Here is a 19,056-nt window from a genome sequence, read left to right on the forward strand (position 1 = left end):
TGTATAACGTGTCTTATCATCTGGTGTCGTATAACGTGTCTTATCTGGTGTCGTATAACGTGTCTTTTCATCTGGTGTCGTAGAACGCGTCATCTGAGACTGTCTGGTTCTTGCTGCTCTTTGACTCTCGGTCTGGTTCTTCAGCTCTGTGACGCTCTGTCTGGTTCTTCAGCTCTGTGATGTTCTGTCTGGTTCTTCAGCTCTTTGACGCTCTGTCTGGTTCTTCAGCTCTGTGATGTTCTGTCTGGTTCTTCAGCTCTTTGACTGTCTGGTTCTTCAGCTCTTTGACTCTCGGTCTGGTTCTTCAGCTCTTTGACTGTCTGGTTCTTCAGCTCTGCGACTCTCCATCTGGTTCTTCTTCTTATTATCATCATCATCATCATCATCATCATCATCATCATCATCATCATCATCATTATCATTATTATTATTATTATTATTATTATTATTATTATCATTATTATCATCATCATCATCATTATTATCATTATTATCATCATCATCATCATCATTATTATCATCATCATTATTATCATTATTATCATTATTATCATCATCATTATTATCATTATTATCATCATCATTATTATCATTATTATCATCATCAAAGCAGGCAGGAAGGGAACATTTAGTGTGGAAATGTGACATTAGAAAAACTGCATGTTTGAAGTATTCTTCTGGGCTCAGGCCTCTGAACCGGGACCAGGATGTGGGCAGCGACACAGACTTTACCCAGAGTTCCATGGAGGACGTCAGCATGAGGAGCTCCCGGCGTCAGGAGGACACCTCCGTCTGTGACCACCGGACCCCGGAGCAGAAACAGAACCGGGCCGGAAGCTCACAGCCCCGAAGAGCCGTCCAGCGTGAGGAAGCAGCAGATCACTCTCATACCTTCACTCAGGACGAAAACACACATTTACTTTGAAAGTGTCCAACATCACATTGTGTCTCACGCTGTGTCTCACACTGTGTTTCACACTGTGTCTCACACTGTGTTTCACACTGTGTTTCACACTGTGTCTCACAATGTGTCTCACGCTGTGTCTCACACTGTGTTTCACACTGTGTTTCACACTGTGTCTCACACTGTGTCTCACGCTGTGTCTCACAATGTGTTTCACACTGTGTTTCACAATGTGTCTCACACTGTGTTTCACACTGTGTCTCACACTGTGTCTCACAATGTGTCTCACGCTGTGTCTCACACTGTGTTTCACACTGTGTCTCACAATGTGTCTCACGCTGTGTCTCACACTGTGTCTCACACTGTGTTTCACAATGTGTCTCACGCTGTGTCTCATACTGTGTTTCACACTGTGTCTCACACTGTGTCTCACAATGTGTCTCACGCTGTGTCTCACACTGTGTTTCACACTGTGTCTCACACTGTGTTTCACAATGTGTCTCACAATGTGTCTCACGCTGTGTCTCACACTGTGTTTCACACTGTGTCTCACACTGTGTCTCACAATGTGTCTCACGCTGTGTCTCACACTGTGTTTCACACTGTGTCTCCCAATGTGTCTCACACTGTGTTTCACACTGTGTCTCACAATGTGTCTCACACTGTGTCTCACAATGTGTCTCACGCTGTGTCTCACACTGTGTTTCACACTGTGTCTCACAATGTGTCTCACGCTGTGTCTCACACTGTGTCTCACACTGTGTTTCACAATGGGTCTCACAATGTGTCTCACACTGTGTCTCTCACTGTGTCTCACACTGTGTCTCACACTGTGTCTCACAATGGGTCTCACAATGTGTCTCACGCTGTGTCTCACACTGTGTTTCACACTGTGTCTCACAATGTGTCTCACGCTGTGTCTCACACTGTGTCTCACACTGTGTTTCACAATGGGTCTCACAATGTGTCTCACACTGTGTCTCTCACTGTGTCTCACACTGTGTCTCACACTGTGTTTCACAATGTGTCTCACAATGTGTCTCACGCTGTGTCTCTCACTGTGTCTCACACTGTGTCTCACACGGACTTTATTTCTTTGTTCAGAGAGAAAATAAAATACCTTTGATGGATTCTAGTTAAACCATTTGACTCTAACATTTCATCCATTATTCTTTATTGAAAGTTAAAGTTTGAATGTGGGTTTGTGTTTGGGACCAATATTATTTCTAGTCTTTCGAGTCGCGCATGCTGAGTAAAGTAACCTGGGTTCTTGTTGCCTCACAGCTCCACCTAGAGGGTGGGAGAGGAACGCCATGCCTCCGCCTCTACTCAGTCCTCCTCAGCAGGTCTGTCTTTTGGTTTCTTTGTTTTCTGATTTCACTGTTTTGATCCTTCCAGAATCGACCCTTTGCTAGAAGCCACATATTCTGGGGGCTGGTGGGGGCCCAGGGTTCTGTTCAGAGTCTTGCTCAGCGGGGATGGGGGGGGGGGGGGTTGAGGGCCTTTCCCGGGGGGAGATGGGGAGTTGAGGGTCTTTCTCTGGGAGGAATATCATGGGGGGGGGATTGAGGGTCTTGTTCAGGGGGGAGATGGAGGGTTGAGGGTCTTGCTCAGGGGGGAAGGATATGGGGGGGTTGAGGGTCTTGTTCAAGGGGGAGATGGTGGGGTTGGGGTCTTTCTCAGGGGGGGGTTTGACGATCTTTCTCGGGGGAAATGAGGGTTGGGGGTCTTTCTCAGGGCGGGAGGATATGGGGGGGTTGAGGATCTTTCTCGGGGGGAAATGAGGGTTGAGGGTCTTGCTCAGGGGGGAGGACATGGGGGGGTTGAGGGTCTTTCTCAGGGGGGGTTTGAGGATCTTTCTCGGGGGGAAATGGGGGTTAGGGGTCTTTCTCAGGGGGGGTTTGAGGATCTTTCTCGGGGGGAAATGGGGGTTGGGGGTCTTTCTCAGGGCGGGAGGATATGGGGGGGTTGAGGGTCTTTCTCGGGGGGAAATGAGGGTTGAGGGTCTTGCTCAGGGGGGAGGACATGGGGGGGTTGAGGGTCTTTCTCGGGGAGAAATGGGGGTTGGGGTTTTTTCTCTGGGTGGGAGGATATGGGGGGGTTGAGGATCTTTCTCGGGGGGGAATGGGGTTTGAGGGTCTTGCTCGGGGGGGAGATCATGGGGGGGTGAGGGTCTTGGTCAGGGGGGAGGACATGGGGGGGGGTGAGGGTCTTGGTCACGGGGGAGGACATGGGGGGGGTGAGGGTCTTGGTCAGGGGGGAGGACATGGGGGGGTTGAGGGTCTTGGTCAGGGGGAGGACATGGGGGGGGTGAGGGTCTTGGTCAGGGGGGCGGACATGGGGGGGGTTGAGGGTCTTGGTCAGGGGGAGGTCATGGGGGGGGTGAGGGTCTTGGTCACGGGGGAGGACATGGGGGGGGTGAGGGTCTTGGTCAGGGGGGCGGACATGGGGGGGGTTGAGGGTCTTGGTCAGGGGGAGGTCATGGGGGGGGTGAGGGTCTTGGTCAGGGGGGAGGACATGGGGGGGTTGAGGGTCTTGGTCAGGGGGAGGTCATGGGGGGGGTGAGGGTCTTGGTCAGGGGGGAGGACATGGGGGGGGTGAGGGTCTTGGTCACGGGGGAGGACATGGGGGGGGGGTGAGGGTCTTGGTCAGGGGGGAGGACATGGGGGGGGTGAGGGTCTTGGTCACGGGGGAGGACATGGAGGGGGGGGGGGGGGGGTGCGGGTCTTGCACAGGGACCCACACACTGGGAGAACATGCAAAGTCCATGCTGAAAGGCCCCAGGCTAGATTTGAACCCACGACCACGACTTATTCATAACATGAGGAACAGGATGGTTATGTTGTTTTCAATGTTTAGAACAAGAGCGACATGTTCTCCATGTTCTCCCTGTGTTTGTTTGGGTTCTCTGAGTTCTCTGGTTTCCTCTCACAGCCCAAACACATGGGTCATCTGATGTGAGGAACTCTTCGATCCGGAGCAGCTCAGGCTCAGAGTTTACATGTTCCCCCCATCAACTGAAAAGAGAAGCAACATAAAGTACTTTTTGGTTTTTAAATCATTTGACAAACTCCATTTTCTCTTTCGTCTGTCTGTTATATTCATGATCTGGAACAGAAGATCTGGTCTTCACACTGAGATGGTCCTGAACTGACTCAGGTTTCTGGAGGCCTATTATGGGATGCAAACTTCCTTTGTCCACCTCCGTTGAACGGAAACTCTTCACCCTCAAGATCTTTCAACGGTGGGGAGGGGGTTTGGGTCTGAAGCTGTTCTGGTTCCACCTCCTGGAGCGCTGACCGACTGGCTTTAGGCTCCACAGTTGGGGGTTCTGGACCCTCTGGACCCTCTGGAGCTCTTTATGTATTGGTACTTTGTACAAGTAGGTCCATGATATTCAGTCATTTAAAGAGGAATGACTCAACAATTTACTCCAAAAGCTGAAATTAAAAAATCCATTTGTTTCTCTGGTGAAGCTCTTCGTCTCTTTTCCTTCCAACGAGCACAAAAACAATACGGCCAATATTCTAGATTAATAATCTGAAGGGGCACGAGGAGAGAAAACCATGTCCCTTCACAGCCACAACCAGCAGTTGGTTCCAGGGTTTGGACAATGACTTACCTGCTGGTCCTGGTTGTGTTGTCAGTCGGCAGAGTGGTGTGGCCCGGATGGCTCGGTGGTCCTGATCCGGGCGGTGCGTAGCGGGCTGGACCGGGTGGTCCTGGAGCTGCTGCGAGCTGGAGTGCCGGTCAACAACACCGATCACACCGGTGAGGCGTCCTCGGTTCATTCAGCCACGTTCTGCTGCTTCTGCTCCAGAACCGCAGAACATGTCCACTTCAATTCTGTGTCGTTTAGAGTGAAGAGCTGAAACGACAAATTCATTCTGACTCCACTGAGTAACTCTTCCTCCTCTTCCTCCTCCTCCTTCTCCTCCTCTTCCACCTGCTTCTCTTCCTCCTTCTCCTCTTCCTCCTTCTCCTCCTCTTCCTCCACCTGCTCCTCCTCTTCCTCCTTCTGCTCTTCTTCCTGCTCTTCCTCTTCATCCTCCTCCCCCTGCTCTTCATCTTCTTCCTGCTCTTCCTCCTGTTCTTCCTCTTCCTCCTCCTCCTCTTCCTCCCCCCACCAGCCCCCCTGCTGCCCTCCTCTGACTCAGAACAAAGTTAATGTGTTGAACATATTAACTTTGTCTTTTCTACCACATGTTGCTTCAGCTTCTTTCCGTTTCCATTCTCTCTCTCTCTCTCTCTCTCTCTGTCTCTCTCTGTCTCTCTCTGTCTCTCTCTCTGTCTCTCTCTCTCTCTCCCTCTCTCTCTCTCTCTCGTCTCTCTTGATGTCACTCTCCTCATCCCTCCATCTCTTCACCATCCAGGCTGGATTCTGTTGTGTAAAGTTTGTTGACTGGCTGACTCCCCCCCCCCCCCCCCTTCTCCTCACCCCTCCACTCACACCTCTCTCAGGGAGGTCGGCCCTCCACTGGGCATGCTCCGTCAACCACCTGACCCTAGCAAGGACTCTGATTCGCTACGGAGCTGCAGTGGACCTTCAGGACAACAAGGTGGGCCGTCCCTCTCAAGGTTGTGACTCTGGTGTGGATGTCAGTGTTTGTTAAACGTTTCAGTACTTTAGAGAACAAACTCTGTTGTTAGATTGAGAGAAAGAGAGTTTTATCATCAGAGCGTTTATTATCTAATGACGACAAGAGGAAGGCGTATCTATCTCACAGCACTCATTAAGGAATTAATACGTCTTTCAGACATTATGTGATTGTTTTTTTTAATGTCGCAAAGCTTGTTTATTCCTTTTAAAATGTGCCACTTTATTAAAGAACAAGGAGGAATCTGTGGCTTAACAGCCCACCCAGCGCCCCCACCAGGGACTTTATAAAAGCACCCGTTTGTCTGTTAACACGACATCCCAACAGCTGAATGTTCAGATGAAAAGCCAGCACAAGAAGAGTTCTTTCTATTTCCACCAGCTGCTCGCAATAAGCAATGTGAAAACGTCCAAACACTGAGTGAGCAGCTCGTCCTGCGTCCACCTGCTTTTTCTGCTGGTTTCAGGGTGAGACGCCGCTCTTCCTGTCCGCCCTCCATGGCTGCTACGACACCGCCAGGCTCCTCCTCCTCCACGGCGCCAACCTGGAGCTGCACGACCGCAGGGGGCGCCGTGCGGTGGACATGGCCAGGGAGGGCATGCACCACCAGGCCCTGGAGCTCCTGATGGCCCACCAGATCCACAGAGGGCCCGTGACCGTGGACGCCGGCGGCGACATGATTTGGAATGAGCATGCGCTCATGTACTCGCCGTGGACCGGGTCTCAGGGGCTGCCCGGCAGGAGCGCCTCCTTCTCAGGGATCGTAGGGCACCGAGACATGAATCCCCCCCCACAGAAGTAAGCTTTCCAGACTTCAGGGGCTTCCAGAGCCCTTCCTTTGTTCAGTACGCACAGTCCACTGTTTGGCCTGGATGCAATGTGAGGAGGCTCCCATAGTCCTGTAAGGAGAGGTGTTAGGAGGCTTCCTAAAGGAGGTAAGGAGAGGTGTTAGGAGGCTCCCATAGTCCTGTAAGGAGAGGTGTTAGGAGGCTCCCATAGTCCTGTAAGGAGAGGTGTTAGGAGGCTTCCTAAAGGAGGTAAGGAGAGGTGTTAGGAGGCTCCCATAGTCCTGTAAGGAGAGGTGTTAGGAGGCTTCCTAAAGGAGGTAAGGAGAGGTGTTAGGAGGCTCCCATAGTCCTGTAAGGAGAGGTGTTAGGAGGCTCCCATAGTCCTGTAAGGAGAGGTGTTAGGAGGCTTCCTAAAGGAGGTAAGGAGAGGTGTTAGGAGGCTCCCATAGTCCTGTAAGGAGAGGTGTTAGGAGGCTTCCTAAAGGAGGTAAGGAGAGGTGTTAGGAGGCTCCCATAGTCCTGTAAGGAGAGGTGTTAGGAGGCTCCCATAGTCCTGTAAGGAGAGGTGTTAGGAGGCTTCCTAAAGGAGGTAAGGAGAGGTGTTAGGAGGCTTCCTAAAGGAGGTAAGGAGAGGTGTTAGGAGGCTCCCATAGTCCTGTAAGGAGAGGTGTTAGGAGGCTTCCTAAAGGAGGTAAGGAAAGGTGATAGGAGGCTTCCTAAAGGAGGTAAGGAGAGGTGTTAGGAGGCTCCCATAGTCCTGTAAGGAGAGGTGTTAGGAGGCTTCCTAAAGGAGTTAGTAAAGGTGTTAGGAGGCTTCCTAAAGGAGGTAAGGAGAGGTGTTAGGAGGCTTCCTAAAGGAGTTAGTAAAGGTGTTAGGAGGCTTCCTAAAGGAGGTAAGGAGAGGTGTTAGGAGGCTTCCTGAAGGAGGTAAGGAGAGGTGTTAGGAGGCTTCCTAAAGGAGTTAGTAAAGGTGTTAGGAGGCTTCCTAAAGGAGGTAAGGAGAGGTGTTAGGAGGCTTCCTAAAGGAGTTAGTAAAGGTGTTAGGAGGCTTCCTAAAGGAGGTAAGGAGAGGTGTTAGGAGGCTTCCTAAAGGAGGTAAGGAAAGGTGTTAGGAGGCTTCCTAAAGGAGGTAAGGAGAGGTGTTAGGAGGTTTCCTAAAGGAGGTAAGGAGAGGTGTTAGGAGGCTTCCTAAAGGAGTTAGTAAAGGTGTTAGGAGGCTTCCTAAAGGAGGTAAGGAGAGGTGTTAGGAGGCTTCCTAAAGGAGGTAAGGAGAGGTGTTAGGAGGCTTCCTAAAGGAGGTAAGGAGAGGTGTTAGGAGGCTTCCTGAAGGAGGTAAGGAGAGGTGTTAGGAGGCTTCCTGAAGGAGGTAAGGAGAGGTGTTAGGAGGCTTCCTAAAGGAGGTAAGGAGAGGTGTTAGGAGGCTTCCTAAAGGAGGTAAGAAAAGGTGTTAGGAGGCTTCCTAAAGGAGGTAAGAAAAGGTGTTAGGAGGCTTCCTAAAGGAGGTAAGGAGAGGTGTTAGGAGGCTTCCTAAAGGAGTTAGTAAAGGTGTTAGGAGGCTTCCTAAAGGAGTTAGTAAAGGTGTTAGGAGGCTTCCTAAAGGAGGTAAGGAGAGGTGTTAGGAGGCTTCCTAAAGGAGGTAAGGAAAGGTGTTAGGAGGCTTCCTAAAGGAGGTAAGGAGAGGTGTTAGGAGGCTTCCTAAAGGAGGTAAGGAAAGGTGTTAGGAGGCTTCCTAAAGGAGGTAAGGAAAGGTGTTAGGAGGCTTCCTAAAGGAGGTAAGGAAAGGTGTTAGGAGGCTCCCGTAGTCCTGTAAGTAGAGGTGTTTTGCAGGCTTCCTAAAGGAGGTAAGGAAAGGTGATAGGAGGCTTCCTAAAGGAGGTAAGGAGAGGTGTTAGGAGGCTTCCTAAAGGAGGTAAGGAGAGGTGTTAGGAGGCTCCCTAAAGGAGGTAAGGAAAGGTGTTAGGAGGCTTCCTAAAGGAGGTAAGGAGAGGTGTTAGGAAGCTTCCTAAAGGAGGTAAGGAGAGGTGTTAGGAGGCTTCCTAAAGGAGGTAAGGAAAGGTGTTAGGAGGCTTCCTAAAGGAGGTAAGGAGAGGTGTTAGGAGGCTTCCTAAAGGAGGTAAGGAGAGGTGTTAGGAGGCTTCCTAAAGGAGGTAAGGAGAGGTGTTAGGAGGCTTCCTAAAGGAGGTAAGGAAAGGTGTTAGGAGGCTTCCTAAAGGAGGTAAGGAGAGGTGTTAGGAGGCTTCCTAAAGGAGGTAAGGAGAGGTGTTAGGAGGCTTCCTAAAGGAGGTAAGGAGAGGTGTTAGGAGGCTTCCTAAAGGAGGTAAGGAAAGGTGTTAGGAGGCTTCCTAAAGGGGGTAAGGAAAGGTGTTAGGAGGCTTCCTAAAGGAGGTAAGGAAAGGTGTTAGGAGGCTTCCTAAAGGAGTTAGTAAAGGTGTTAGGAGGCTTCCTAAAGGAGGTAAGGAGAGGTGTTAGGAGGCTTCCTAAAGGAGTTAGTAAAGGTGTTAGGAGGCTTCCTGAAGGAGTTAGTGAAAGGTGTTAGGAGGCTTCCTAAAGGGGGTAAGGAAAGGTGTTAGGAGGCTTCCTAAAGGAGGTAAGGAGAGGTGTTAGGAGGCTTCCTAAAGGAGGTAAGGAAAGGTGTTAGGAGGCTTCCTAAAGGAGGTAAGGAGAGGTGTTAGGAGGCTTCCTAAAGGAGTTAGTGAAAGGTGTTAGGAGGCTTCCTAAAGGAGGTAAGGAAAGGTGTTAGGCGGCTTCCTAAAGGAGTTAGTAAAGGTGTTAGGAGGCTTCCTGAAGGAGTTAGTGAAAGGTGTTAGGAGGCTTCCTAAAGGAGTTAGGAAAGGTGTTAGGAGGCTTCCTAAAGGAGTTAGTAAAGGTGTTAGGAGGCTTCCTGAAGGAGTTAGTGAAAGGTGTTAGGAGGCTCCCGTAGTCCTATAAGGAAAGGTGTTAGGAGGCTTCCTAAAGGAGTTAGTGAAGGTGTTAGGAGGCTTCCTTAAGGAGGTAAGGAGAGGTGTTAGGAGGCTCCCATAGTCCTGTAAGGAGAGGTGTTAGGAGGCTCCCATAGTCCTGTAAGGAGAGGTGTTAGGAGGCTTCCTAAAGGAGGTAAGGAGAGGTGTTAGGAGGCTCCCATAGTCCTGTAAGGAGAGGTGTTAGGAGGCTTCCTAAAGGAGGTAAGGAGAGGTGTTAGGAGGCTCCCATAGTCCTGTAAGGAGAGGTGTTAGGAGGCTCCCATAGTCCTGTAAGGAGAGGTGTTAGGAGGCTTCCTAAAGGAGGTAAGGAGAGGTGTTAGGAGGCTCCCATAGTCCTGTAAGGAGAGGTGTTAGGAGGCTTCCTAAAGGAGGTAAGGAGAGGTGTTAGGAGGCTCCCATAGTCCTGTAAGGAGAGGTGTTAGGAGGCTCCCATAGTCCTGTAAGGAGAGGTGTTAGGAGGCTTCCTAAAGGAGGTAAGGAGAGGTGTTAGGAGGCTCCCATAGTCCTGTAAGGAGAGGTGTTAGGAGGCTTCCTAAAGGAGTTAGTAAAGGTGTTAGGAGGCTTCCTAAAGGAGGTAAGGAGAGGTGTTAGGAGGCTTCCTAAAGGAGTTAGTAAAGGTGTTAGGAGGCTTCCTAAAGGAGGTAAGGAGAGGTGTTAGGAGGCTTCCTGAAGGAGGTAAGGAGAGGTGTTAGGAGGCTTCCTAAAGGAGTTAGTAAAGGTGTTAGGAGGCTTCCTAAAGGAGGTAAGGAGAGGTGTTAGGAGGCTTCCTAAAGGAGTTAGTAAAGGTGTTAGGAGGCTTCCTAAAGGAGGTAAGGAGAGGTGTTAGGAGGCTTCCTAAAGGAGGTAAGGAAAGGTGTTAGGAGGCTTCCTAAAGGAGGTAAGGAGAGGTGTTAGGAGGTTTCCTAAAGGAGGTAAGGAGAGGTGTTAGGAGGCTTCCTAAAGGAGTTAGTAAAGGTGTTAGGAGGCTTCCTAAAGGAGGTAAGGAGAGGTGTTAGGAGGCTTCCTAAAGGAGGTAAGGAGAGGTGTTAGGAGGCTTCCTAAAGGAGGTAAGGAGAGGTGTTAGGAGGCTTCCTAAAGGAGGTAAGGAGAGGTGTTAGGAGGCTTCCTAAAGGAGTTAGTAAAGGTGTTAGGAGGCTTCCTAAAGGAGGTAAGGAGAGGTGTTAGGAGGCTTCCTAAAGGAGGTAAGGAAAGGTGTTAGGAGGCTTCCTAAAGGAGGTAAGGAGAGGTGTTAGGAGGTTTCCTAAAGGAGGTAAGGAGAGGTGTTAGGAGGCTTCCTAAAGGAGTTAGTAAAGGTGTTAGGAGGCTTCCTAAAGGAGGTAAGGAGAGGTGTTAGGAGGCTTCCTAAAGGAGGTAAGGAGAGGTGTTAGGAGGCTTCCTAAAGGAGGTAAGGAGAGGTGTTAGGAGGCTTCCTGAAGGAGGTAAGGAGAGGTGTTAGGAGGCTTCCTGAAGGAGGTAAGGAGAGGTGTTAGGAGGCTTCCTAAAGGAGGTAAGGAGAGGTGTTAGGAGGCTTCCTAAAGGAGGTAAGAAAAGGTGTTAGGAGGCTTCCTAAAGGAGGTAAGAAAAGGTGTTAGGAGGCTTCCTAAAGGAGGTAAGGAGAGGTGTTAGGAGGCTTCCTAAAGGAGTTAGTAAAGGTGTTAGGAGGCTTCCTAAAGGAGTTAGTAAAGGTGTTAGGAGGCTTCCTAAAGGAGGTAAGGAGAGGTGTTAGGAGGCTTCCTAAAGGAGGTAAGGAAAGGTGTTAGGAGGCTTCCTAAAGGAGGTAAGGAGAGGTGTTAGGAGGCTTCCTAAAGGAGGTAAGGAAAGGTGTTAGGAGGCTTCCTAAAGGAGGTAAGGAAAGGTGTTAGGAGGCTTCCTAAAGGAGGTAAGGAAAGGTGTTAGGAGGCTCCCGTAGTCCTGTAAGTAGAGGTGTTTTGCAGGCTTCCTAAAGGAGGTAAGGAAAGGTGATAGGAGGCTTCCTAAAGGAGGTAAGGAGAGGTGTTAGGAGGCTTCCTAAAGGAGGTAAGGAGAGGTGTTAGGAGGCTCCCTAAAGGAGGTAAGGAAAGGTGTTAGGAGGCTTCCTAAAGGAGGTAAGGAGAGGTGTTAGGAAGCTTCCTAAAGGAGGTAAGGAGAGGTGTTAGGAGGCTTCCTAAAGGAGGTAAGGAAAGGTGTTAGGAGGCTTCCTAAAGGAGGTAAGGAGAGGTGTTAGGAGGCTTCCTAAAGGAGGTAAGGAGAGGTGTTAGGAGGCTTCCTAAAGGAGGTAAGGAGAGGTGTTAGGAGGCTTCCTAAAGGAGGTAAGGAAAGGTGTTAGGAGGCTTCCTAAAGGAGGTAAGGAGAGGTGTTAGGAGGCTTCCTAAAGGAGGTAAGGAGAGGTGTTAGGAGGCTTCCTAAAGGAGGTAAGGAGAGGTGTTAGGAGGCTTCCTAAAGGAGGTAAGGAAAGGTGTTAGGAGGCTTCCTAAAGGGGGTAAGGAAAGGTGTTAGGAGGCTTCCTAAAGGAGGTAAGGAAAGGTGTTAGGAGGCTTCCTAAAGGAGTTAGTAAAGGTGTTAGGAGGCTTCCTAAAGGAGGTAAGGAGAGGTGTTAGGAGGCTTCCTAAAGGAGTTAGTAAAGGTGTTAGGAGGCTTCCTGAAGGAGTTAGTGAAAGGTGTTAGGAGGCTTCCTAAAGGGGGTAAGGAAAGGTGTTAGGAGGCTTCCTAAAGGAGGTAAGGAGAGGTGTTAGGAGGCTTCCTAAAGGAGGTAAGGAAAGGTGTTAGGAGGCTTCCTAAAGGAGGTAAGGAGAGGTGTTAGGAGGCTTCCTAAAGGAGTTAGTGAAAGGTGTTAGGAGGCTTCCTAAAGGAGGTAAGGAAAGGTGTTAGGCGGCTTCCTAAAGGAGTTAGTAAAGGTGTTAGGAGGCTTCCTGAAGGAGTTAGTGAAAGGTGTTAGGAGGCTTCCTAAAGGAGTTAGGAAAGGTGTTAGGAGGCTTCCTAAAGGAGTTAGTAAAGGTGTTAGGAGGCTTCCTGAAGGAGTTAGTGAAAGGTGTTAGGAGGCTCCCGTAGTCCTATAAGGAAAGGTGTTAGGAGGCTTCCTAAAGGAGTTAGTGAAGGTGTTAGGAGGCTTCCTTAAGGAGGTAAGGAGAGGTGTTAGGAGGCTCCCATAGTCCTGTAAGGAGAGGTGTTAGGAGGCTCCCATAGTCCTGTAAGGAGAGGTGTTAGGAGGCTTCCTAAAGGAGGTAAGGAGAGGTGTTAGGAGGCTCCCATAGTCCTGTAAGGAGAGGTGTTAGGAGGCTTCCTAAAGGAGGTAAGGAGAGGTGTTAGGAGGCTCCCATAGTCCTGTAAGGAGAGGTGTTAGGAGGCTTCCTAAAGGAGGTAAGGAGAGGTGTTAGGAGGCTCCCATAGTCCTGTAAGGAGAGGTGTTAGGAGGCTCCCATAGTCCTGTAAGGAGAGGTGTTAGGAGGCTTCCTAAAGGAGGTAAGGAGAGGTGTTAGGAGGCTTCCTAAAGGAGGTAAGGAAAGGTGTTAGGAGGCTTCCTAAAGGAGGTAAGGAGAGGTGTTAGGAGGCTTCCTAAAGGAGTTAGTGAAAGGTGTTAGGAGGCTTCCTAAAGGAGGTAAGGAAAGGTGTTAGGCGGCTTCCTAAAGGAGTTAGTAAAGGTGTTAGGAGGCTTCCTGAAGGAGTTAGTGAAAGGTGTTAGGAGGCTTCCTAAAGGAGTTAGGAAAGGTGTTAGGAGGCTTCCTAAAGGAGTTAGTAAAGGTGTTAGGAGGCTTCCTGAAGGAGTTAGTGAAAGGTGTTAGGAGGCTCCCGTAGTCCTATAAGGAAAGGTGTTAGGAGGCTTCCTAAAGGAGTTAGTGAAGGTGTTAGGAGGCTTCCTTAAGGAGGTAAGGAGAGGTGTTAGGAGGCTTCCTAGGGGAGGTAAGGAAAGGTGTTAGGAGGCTTCCTAAAGGAGGTAAGGAAAGGTGTTAGGAGGCTCCCGTAGTCCTATAAGGAAAGGTGTTAGGAGGCTTCCTAAAGGAGTTAGTGAAGGTGTTAGGAGGCTTCCTAAAGGAGGTAAGGAGAGGTGTTAGGAGGCTTCCTAAAGGAGGTAAGGAAAGGTGTTAGGAGGCTTCCTAAAGGAGTTAGTAAAGGTGTTAGGAGGCTTCCTAAAGGAGTTAGTAAAGGTGTTAGGAGGCTTCCTAAAGGAGTTAGTAAAGGTGTTAGGAGGCTAGGGTTAGAAGCGGGGGTTCCTAGGCTAAAGGAGGTTCTAAAGAAAGCATCAGTGGTTCCTAGGCTAAAGGAGGTTCTAAAGGAAGAAGCGGGGGTTCCTAGGCTAAAGGAGGTTCTAAAGGAAGCATCAGTGGTTCCTAGGCTAAAGGAGGTTCTAAAGGAAGAAGCGGGGGTTCCTAGGCTAAAGGAGGTTCTAAAGGAAGCATCAGTGGTTCCTAGGCTAAAGGAGGTTCTAAAGGAAGCATCTGTGGTTCCTAGGCTAATGGAGGTTCTAAAGGAAGCATCAGTGGTTCCTAGGCTAAAGGAGGTTCTAAAGGAAGCATCAGTGGTTCCTAGGCTAAAGGAGGTTCTAAAGGAAGCATCAGTGGTTCCTAGGCTAAAGGAGGTTCTAAAGGAAGCATCAGTGGTTCCTAAGCTAAAGGAGGTTCTAAAGGAAGCATCAGTGGTTCCTAGGCTAAAGGAGGTTCTAAAGGAAGCATCAGTGGTTCCTAGGCTAAAGGAGGTTCTAAAGGAAGCAACGAGCCTCCTTTCCTTTGCTTACTGAGAATTCAGACCGTCCTCATCATGGCCGCCACATAAAACACTTCCGGGGTGAAGGAGACGTGGACAGAGAAGGAGACAGGAGGGACAATTGAGACGTACCCCAAGAGCATCATGGTCAAACATGGCAGAGGACAACACAACCAGCCAGAGGACAACACAACCAGCCAGAGGACAACAACTAAACCGAACACACAGAAGTAGTGATGTATATGCTGAGCTCCACTTCGAATGTTCTGTCTGGAACCATGTGATGACGAACTGCTGTGAATCAGAATCAGAATCAGGATCAGAATCAGAATCAGAATCAGAATCAGAATCAGAATCAGAATCAATCAAAATCAGAATCAGAATCAGAATCAGAATCAGCATCAGAATCAGAATCAGAATCAATCAAAATCAGAATCAGAATCAATCAAAATCAGGATCAGGATCAGAATCAGAATCAGAATCAATCAGAATCAGAATCAGAATCAATCAAAATCAGGATCAGGATCAGGATCAGAATCAGAATCAGAATCAGAATCAGAATCAGGATCAGGATCAGAATCAGAATCAGAATCAGAATCAATCAGAATCAGAATCAGAATCAGAATCAATCAAAATCAGGATCAGGATCAGGATCAGAATCAGAATCAGAATCAGAATCAGAATCAGGATCAGGATCAGGATCAGGATCAGAATCAGAATCAGAATCAGAATCTGAATCTGAATCTGAATCTGAATCTGAATCTGAATCAGGATCAGGATCAGGATCAGGATCAGGATCAGGATCAGAATCAGAATCAGAATCAGGATCAGGATCAGGATCAGGATCAGGATCAGGATCAGGATCAGGATCAGAACCCTTTGGGGCTGTCAGTGAAAGTGATCCGGAGGTCATGAGGAGCAGAGCTGCAGCGTCTGTCGTTGTTTAGCTTGAAGCTGGACGTTGTTGGGAATGACGGAGGTTTGTGTGTTTTGGGTGGTTGGAGAGTGGCGTGCTCATACGTCTGACCGTCTGGATCTTCCTGGCGTTTGCGGTGCAGTGTTTCTCCACAGGGCCGATGGACTGACCGGAGCAGAGGTCGGCTGTGACTGGACCGGCTATCAGAACCATTACAACGGCTTCGTCCCTTTAAAAGCAGCAGATGAATATTCAAGTTGAGGATTTTGGTTCTCTCTCTCTGTTTCTAGTGATTGGTCGTTGGGCCGCATGCAGTACTCGCCCCCTCAGAACTGGCGGCCGCAGCTCAACCAATCAGCGACGGCGCTCGTCCCCCCAAGAGTCATGGGCCGCTCCCCTCGGCCAATCAGCACTTTGCAAGAGGTGACCTCAGAAGACGAGGACCGCGACAGGCACCAGGAAGCCCCCAGAGCGGCCACGCCTCACTTCCTGTCCCCACAGCCCACCCCGCGCCAGCGCTCCTTCTCCTGCACCCAGCATGCACTGCAGCGCCGCTCCAGCGCCCCCCACCAGCCAGAACCCAACTACCTGATGGTGAGCGAGCCCGTGGAGCGGCTCCTTGTTCTGCCTCACGCAGACGCCGCTGTCTCCGACCGCCAGCTGGCTGTGAGCGGGGACGGCGCCCACCGGGCCGAGCCGGCGGCCGCCGCTTCCACCAACATGGAGCAGAAATCCAGAGGTCAAAGGTTAAACAACACCCCTGATTCTACACAAACAGCCTTATAGGTAAAGGCGGGTGCGAGGACCCCCCCCCCCCACACACATTTGATCCCTCTCTTTATGTTTTTAATGTCAGTCTGTTCAATGCCTTATTATTAATGTCTCAATATATCATTTAAAATCATTTTTCTACAGATTTGGACTTGGCCCAGTTGTGATTTTTTTATTTTATATTTTTGTATTTTGTACTTTAATAATTAACTTAGACCGAGCTGAATGATGTCACATATCACTTTAAATATTCCATTTTATAATACAAACTGGATTTAAAATGTTCTGATGATTTATGTCGATTACTCGTTTCCAAAAGAGTTTTCAGGTTAAAAGATATTTTTAAAAATCCTCCTTCACTGTGTCTGCTCTGTGTTCCTGTTAAAGCCACAGACTCATTTAAAAACTCCACAGGAAAGTATTTATTATAAATTAATTGTTCTTTGCCTTCAGATTTCGTCTAATAGAAGCTGCAGCCTCCGTTTGAGTTCTTAAAACATTTCTTAGGTTACGTCCAACTTTTAGAAAGTGATTGTTTCCTGTGACAGTCTGAAGCACGTTTCCTTCACGTACCGAAGCTCAGAGGTAAACCGAACAATCTTTAAACTTTCTGATTTATTTCAGCTCCGTCAACTTTGATCAGTTTTTCAAAAACAGTTGAAGTCATCTTCATTAACAACAATTTGTGTTTTAATAAAATGAGTTTTAACCTTCAGCTCTTTCTTCTCCATTATTGGAGATGAACATTTTATTTCTTTTATCTTCAGTAAATCTTTTTATTTCCAACAAAACCTTCTAAACTTCATATTGACTTCATGCAGTCACACGATAACGAAATAACAGCAGACCTCATTCCTGATCTGTTTATTTCCTGCTTGACATTTAGTTTGTACTTGTACTCTGAGAGAGAACTTCATTGGATAATGTCTCATGGCATTACCATGAGACATTATCCTTCATTCAGGGCTCGCTTGGTAGAGCCGCTTGGTAGAGCCGCTTGGTAGAGCCGCTCCCACTGGAGTGACGGCGCCTTGCACGGCCTCAGCCTCCATTGGTGTGTGAATGTGTGTGTGATGTGTGAATGTGATGAACCATGTAAAGCGCTCTGGGGCTGCTCACGCAGCTGAAGGTTTATAGAAGTTAAATCCAGTTCCATTCATTCTTTGTTATTCTGTGACATTCTGGAGTTGGAGTGTCGTCAATGAGCTGCAGAATGAGAAACAGGAACCGTCCGGACCCGAGAGGCGAGGGTGGATCCCTGCAGGAGTTTCATCTCTGAGTGGAGGAGGTGGTGCCTCGTTGGTTCTTTACTGCCTGTAAAAGGTCACAGCTGAAGGTTCCACATGAGGAGACGCTACCGACGACCCCATGAGCAAACAACCACACCCCGGCTTACTAAGTATGAAGAGCATTTCAATTCAATACGAAGCAGTTTGACACCAGTCGACTCGTTCCTCACCAAGTGAGTCTTATAAAAGCACGTCATGCTCACGGTTCAATCCAAGAGAATAGAAATGGTTCTCACACACACAGAACACAGAATCAATAGAATGAAGTTAAATAAGTAATACTGAATGATGAATATTATGAATATTTCCTGGACCAAGCAGTGACTGGCATCGGTATAAAAGAGTGAGATGACTAGAAGAACACAAGCAGCAGTGAATGTCGGCGTGCTGCTCTTTGGTGGGAGGAGTCTCTTCTGATCATTTTGTCAATCGCAGTTTTACACATGACACGTGGTACTTTTTCACTTTCCAAACTGACATCCAGTAAAAAGAGCCGCTCACTGAAGGAATCACCGTTAAATACATGGTTGTGTAATTTTGTCACCTTTAAAAAGTTTTTCATCCATAATTGGAAGTTCCAGATTTCAAAAGATAATAAAGTCATAAAAGTGGACTTTGTCCCGTTTGGCTCATGTCTGTCCTCCGAGGCTCGTCTCAGAGTCGCTGCAGCCTCTCAGTCCGCCGGGAGGAAAAGCCCCAATCCCCCGACATTCCTGAGTGGGGGGGGGGGGTCTCCTGTTACACTCTCTATTGTTTTATTGCCCTTTGGAGAGCAGGATACAGAACCCGAAGGCCCGGCCCAGTCACACCTCAAGGTGTGTCCTCACCACTATAGTCCAGAAAGGATTCCAACTCTTGAAGGTCTTTCAGCTAAAAGCTTCTTGCTTCAACTAGAACCATTCCATAGTGCTCCTGATCCAAAGTGAAGTTAGATTCATTCCTAATGTCTGAAATCAGCCGTCCCTGTCCCGGGGGGGTGGGGGGGGGATGCTCCTAGTGGTCGTTGTTTGCTGCATTAGTTGTCAGGTTCTATATAAACACTGAGAGAGTAGATGTAATTAATAAAACAGATTTATATAAAAGATTTCCAAGGAACTCCGAAGGGAGAATCTGATCCTCTCTTTGATGCAACGTAAGATCCATCATGAGTTGGAGGGAGAAGATGGATCCATTAAGGGGGAGGAGCCTTCTGGCAGGTGGGCTTGTGAAGGCTCAGACCTGGTGGGACTCCGAGAAGGGCCGTCAGGGGGTCGGGATCGATGGTTCTACCCAAGACGTTCCCAAGTGTGTTAGAGATCTCTGGGCAGAACACAGACAGCTTGGGCTTGACCCGACCATGTGGATGTGGTCTGCTGGTGATTTTTGCATCTGTTCCATGAGTCGGATCTATCAGGAACGTTTTTGCCCGTTTTGCATTGGTGTAGTGGTTCCTGCAGGGTCCTGCTCTGGGGTCAGCAGTGCCTTGATATATAGAGGATGTGTGTTCCAGAACCACGGCAGAATTCCACTGATCATCAGAAAGATCAGACCCGAGGTTCTGGCTCACGTTCTATTCATGATTTTGCCACCTGTGTAGAATATTGAGCAAATACTGGAATTGTTGGGGGTTTCCTGAGTAGGAGTATGAGTAGGAGTAGGAGTAGGAGCAGGAGCAGGAGCAGGAGCAGGAGCAGGAGTAGGAGTAGGAGCAGGAGCAGGAGCAGGAGCAGGAGTAGGAGTAGGAGTAGGAGCAGGAGCAGGAGCAGGAGCAGGAGCAGGAGCAGGAGTAGGAGTAGGAGCAGGAGCAGGAGCAGGAGCAGGAGCAGGAGCAGGAGGAGGAGCAGGAGCAGGAGCAGGAGCAGGAGCAGGAGCAGGAGTAGGAGTAGGAGCAGGAGCAGGAGGAGGAGCAGGAGCAGGAGCAGGAGCAGGAGCAGGAGCAGGAGTAGGAGTAGGAGTAGGAGTAGGAGCAGGAGCAGGAGGAGGAGCAGGAGCAGGAGCAGGAGTAGGAGCAGGAGTAGGAGTAGGAGCAGGAGCAGGAGTAGGAGTAGGAGTAGGAGCAGGAGTAGGAATCTGACTGCTGTATTTGGAGCTTCATGCTTAAAACTGAAGTGTATTTGGGAGCAGCGCCTCGCCTCACCTCCAGCTCGGCTACAGCTCGCCTCGCCTCGGCTCCAGCTCGCCTCGGCTCCAGCTCG

General features: G+C 49.2%; 1 protein-coding gene across 1 annotated transcript in view; it reads left to right on the plus strand.

Moving 5' to 3' along the window:
* notchl (notch receptor, like) overlaps positions 1 to 16,307 on the plus strand; it is a 39,588-nt gene extending 23,281 nt beyond the window's left edge. Inside the window, exons 6-11 of the mRNA XM_080471330.1 lie at positions 688 to 863; positions 2,189 to 2,250; positions 4,552 to 4,675; positions 5,366 to 5,463; positions 5,969 to 6,300; positions 15,113 to 16,307. Coding sequence (XP_080327456.1) covers positions 688 to 863; positions 2,189 to 2,250; positions 4,552 to 4,675; positions 5,366 to 5,463; positions 5,969 to 6,300; positions 15,113 to 15,608 — 1,288 coding nt within the window. The 3' untranslated portion in view covers positions 15,609 to 16,307. The remainder of the gene's footprint in view (positions 1 to 687; positions 864 to 2,188; positions 2,251 to 4,551; positions 4,676 to 5,365; positions 5,464 to 5,968; positions 6,301 to 15,112) is intronic.
* Positions 16,308 to 19,056: the final 2,749 nt, after the last annotated feature.

Source organism: Lipophrys pholis (genome assembly GCF_963383615.2).
Source record: "Lipophrys pholis genome assembly, chromosome: 9".
NCBI lineage: Eukaryota > Metazoa > Chordata > Actinopteri > Blenniiformes > Blenniidae > Lipophrys > Lipophrys pholis.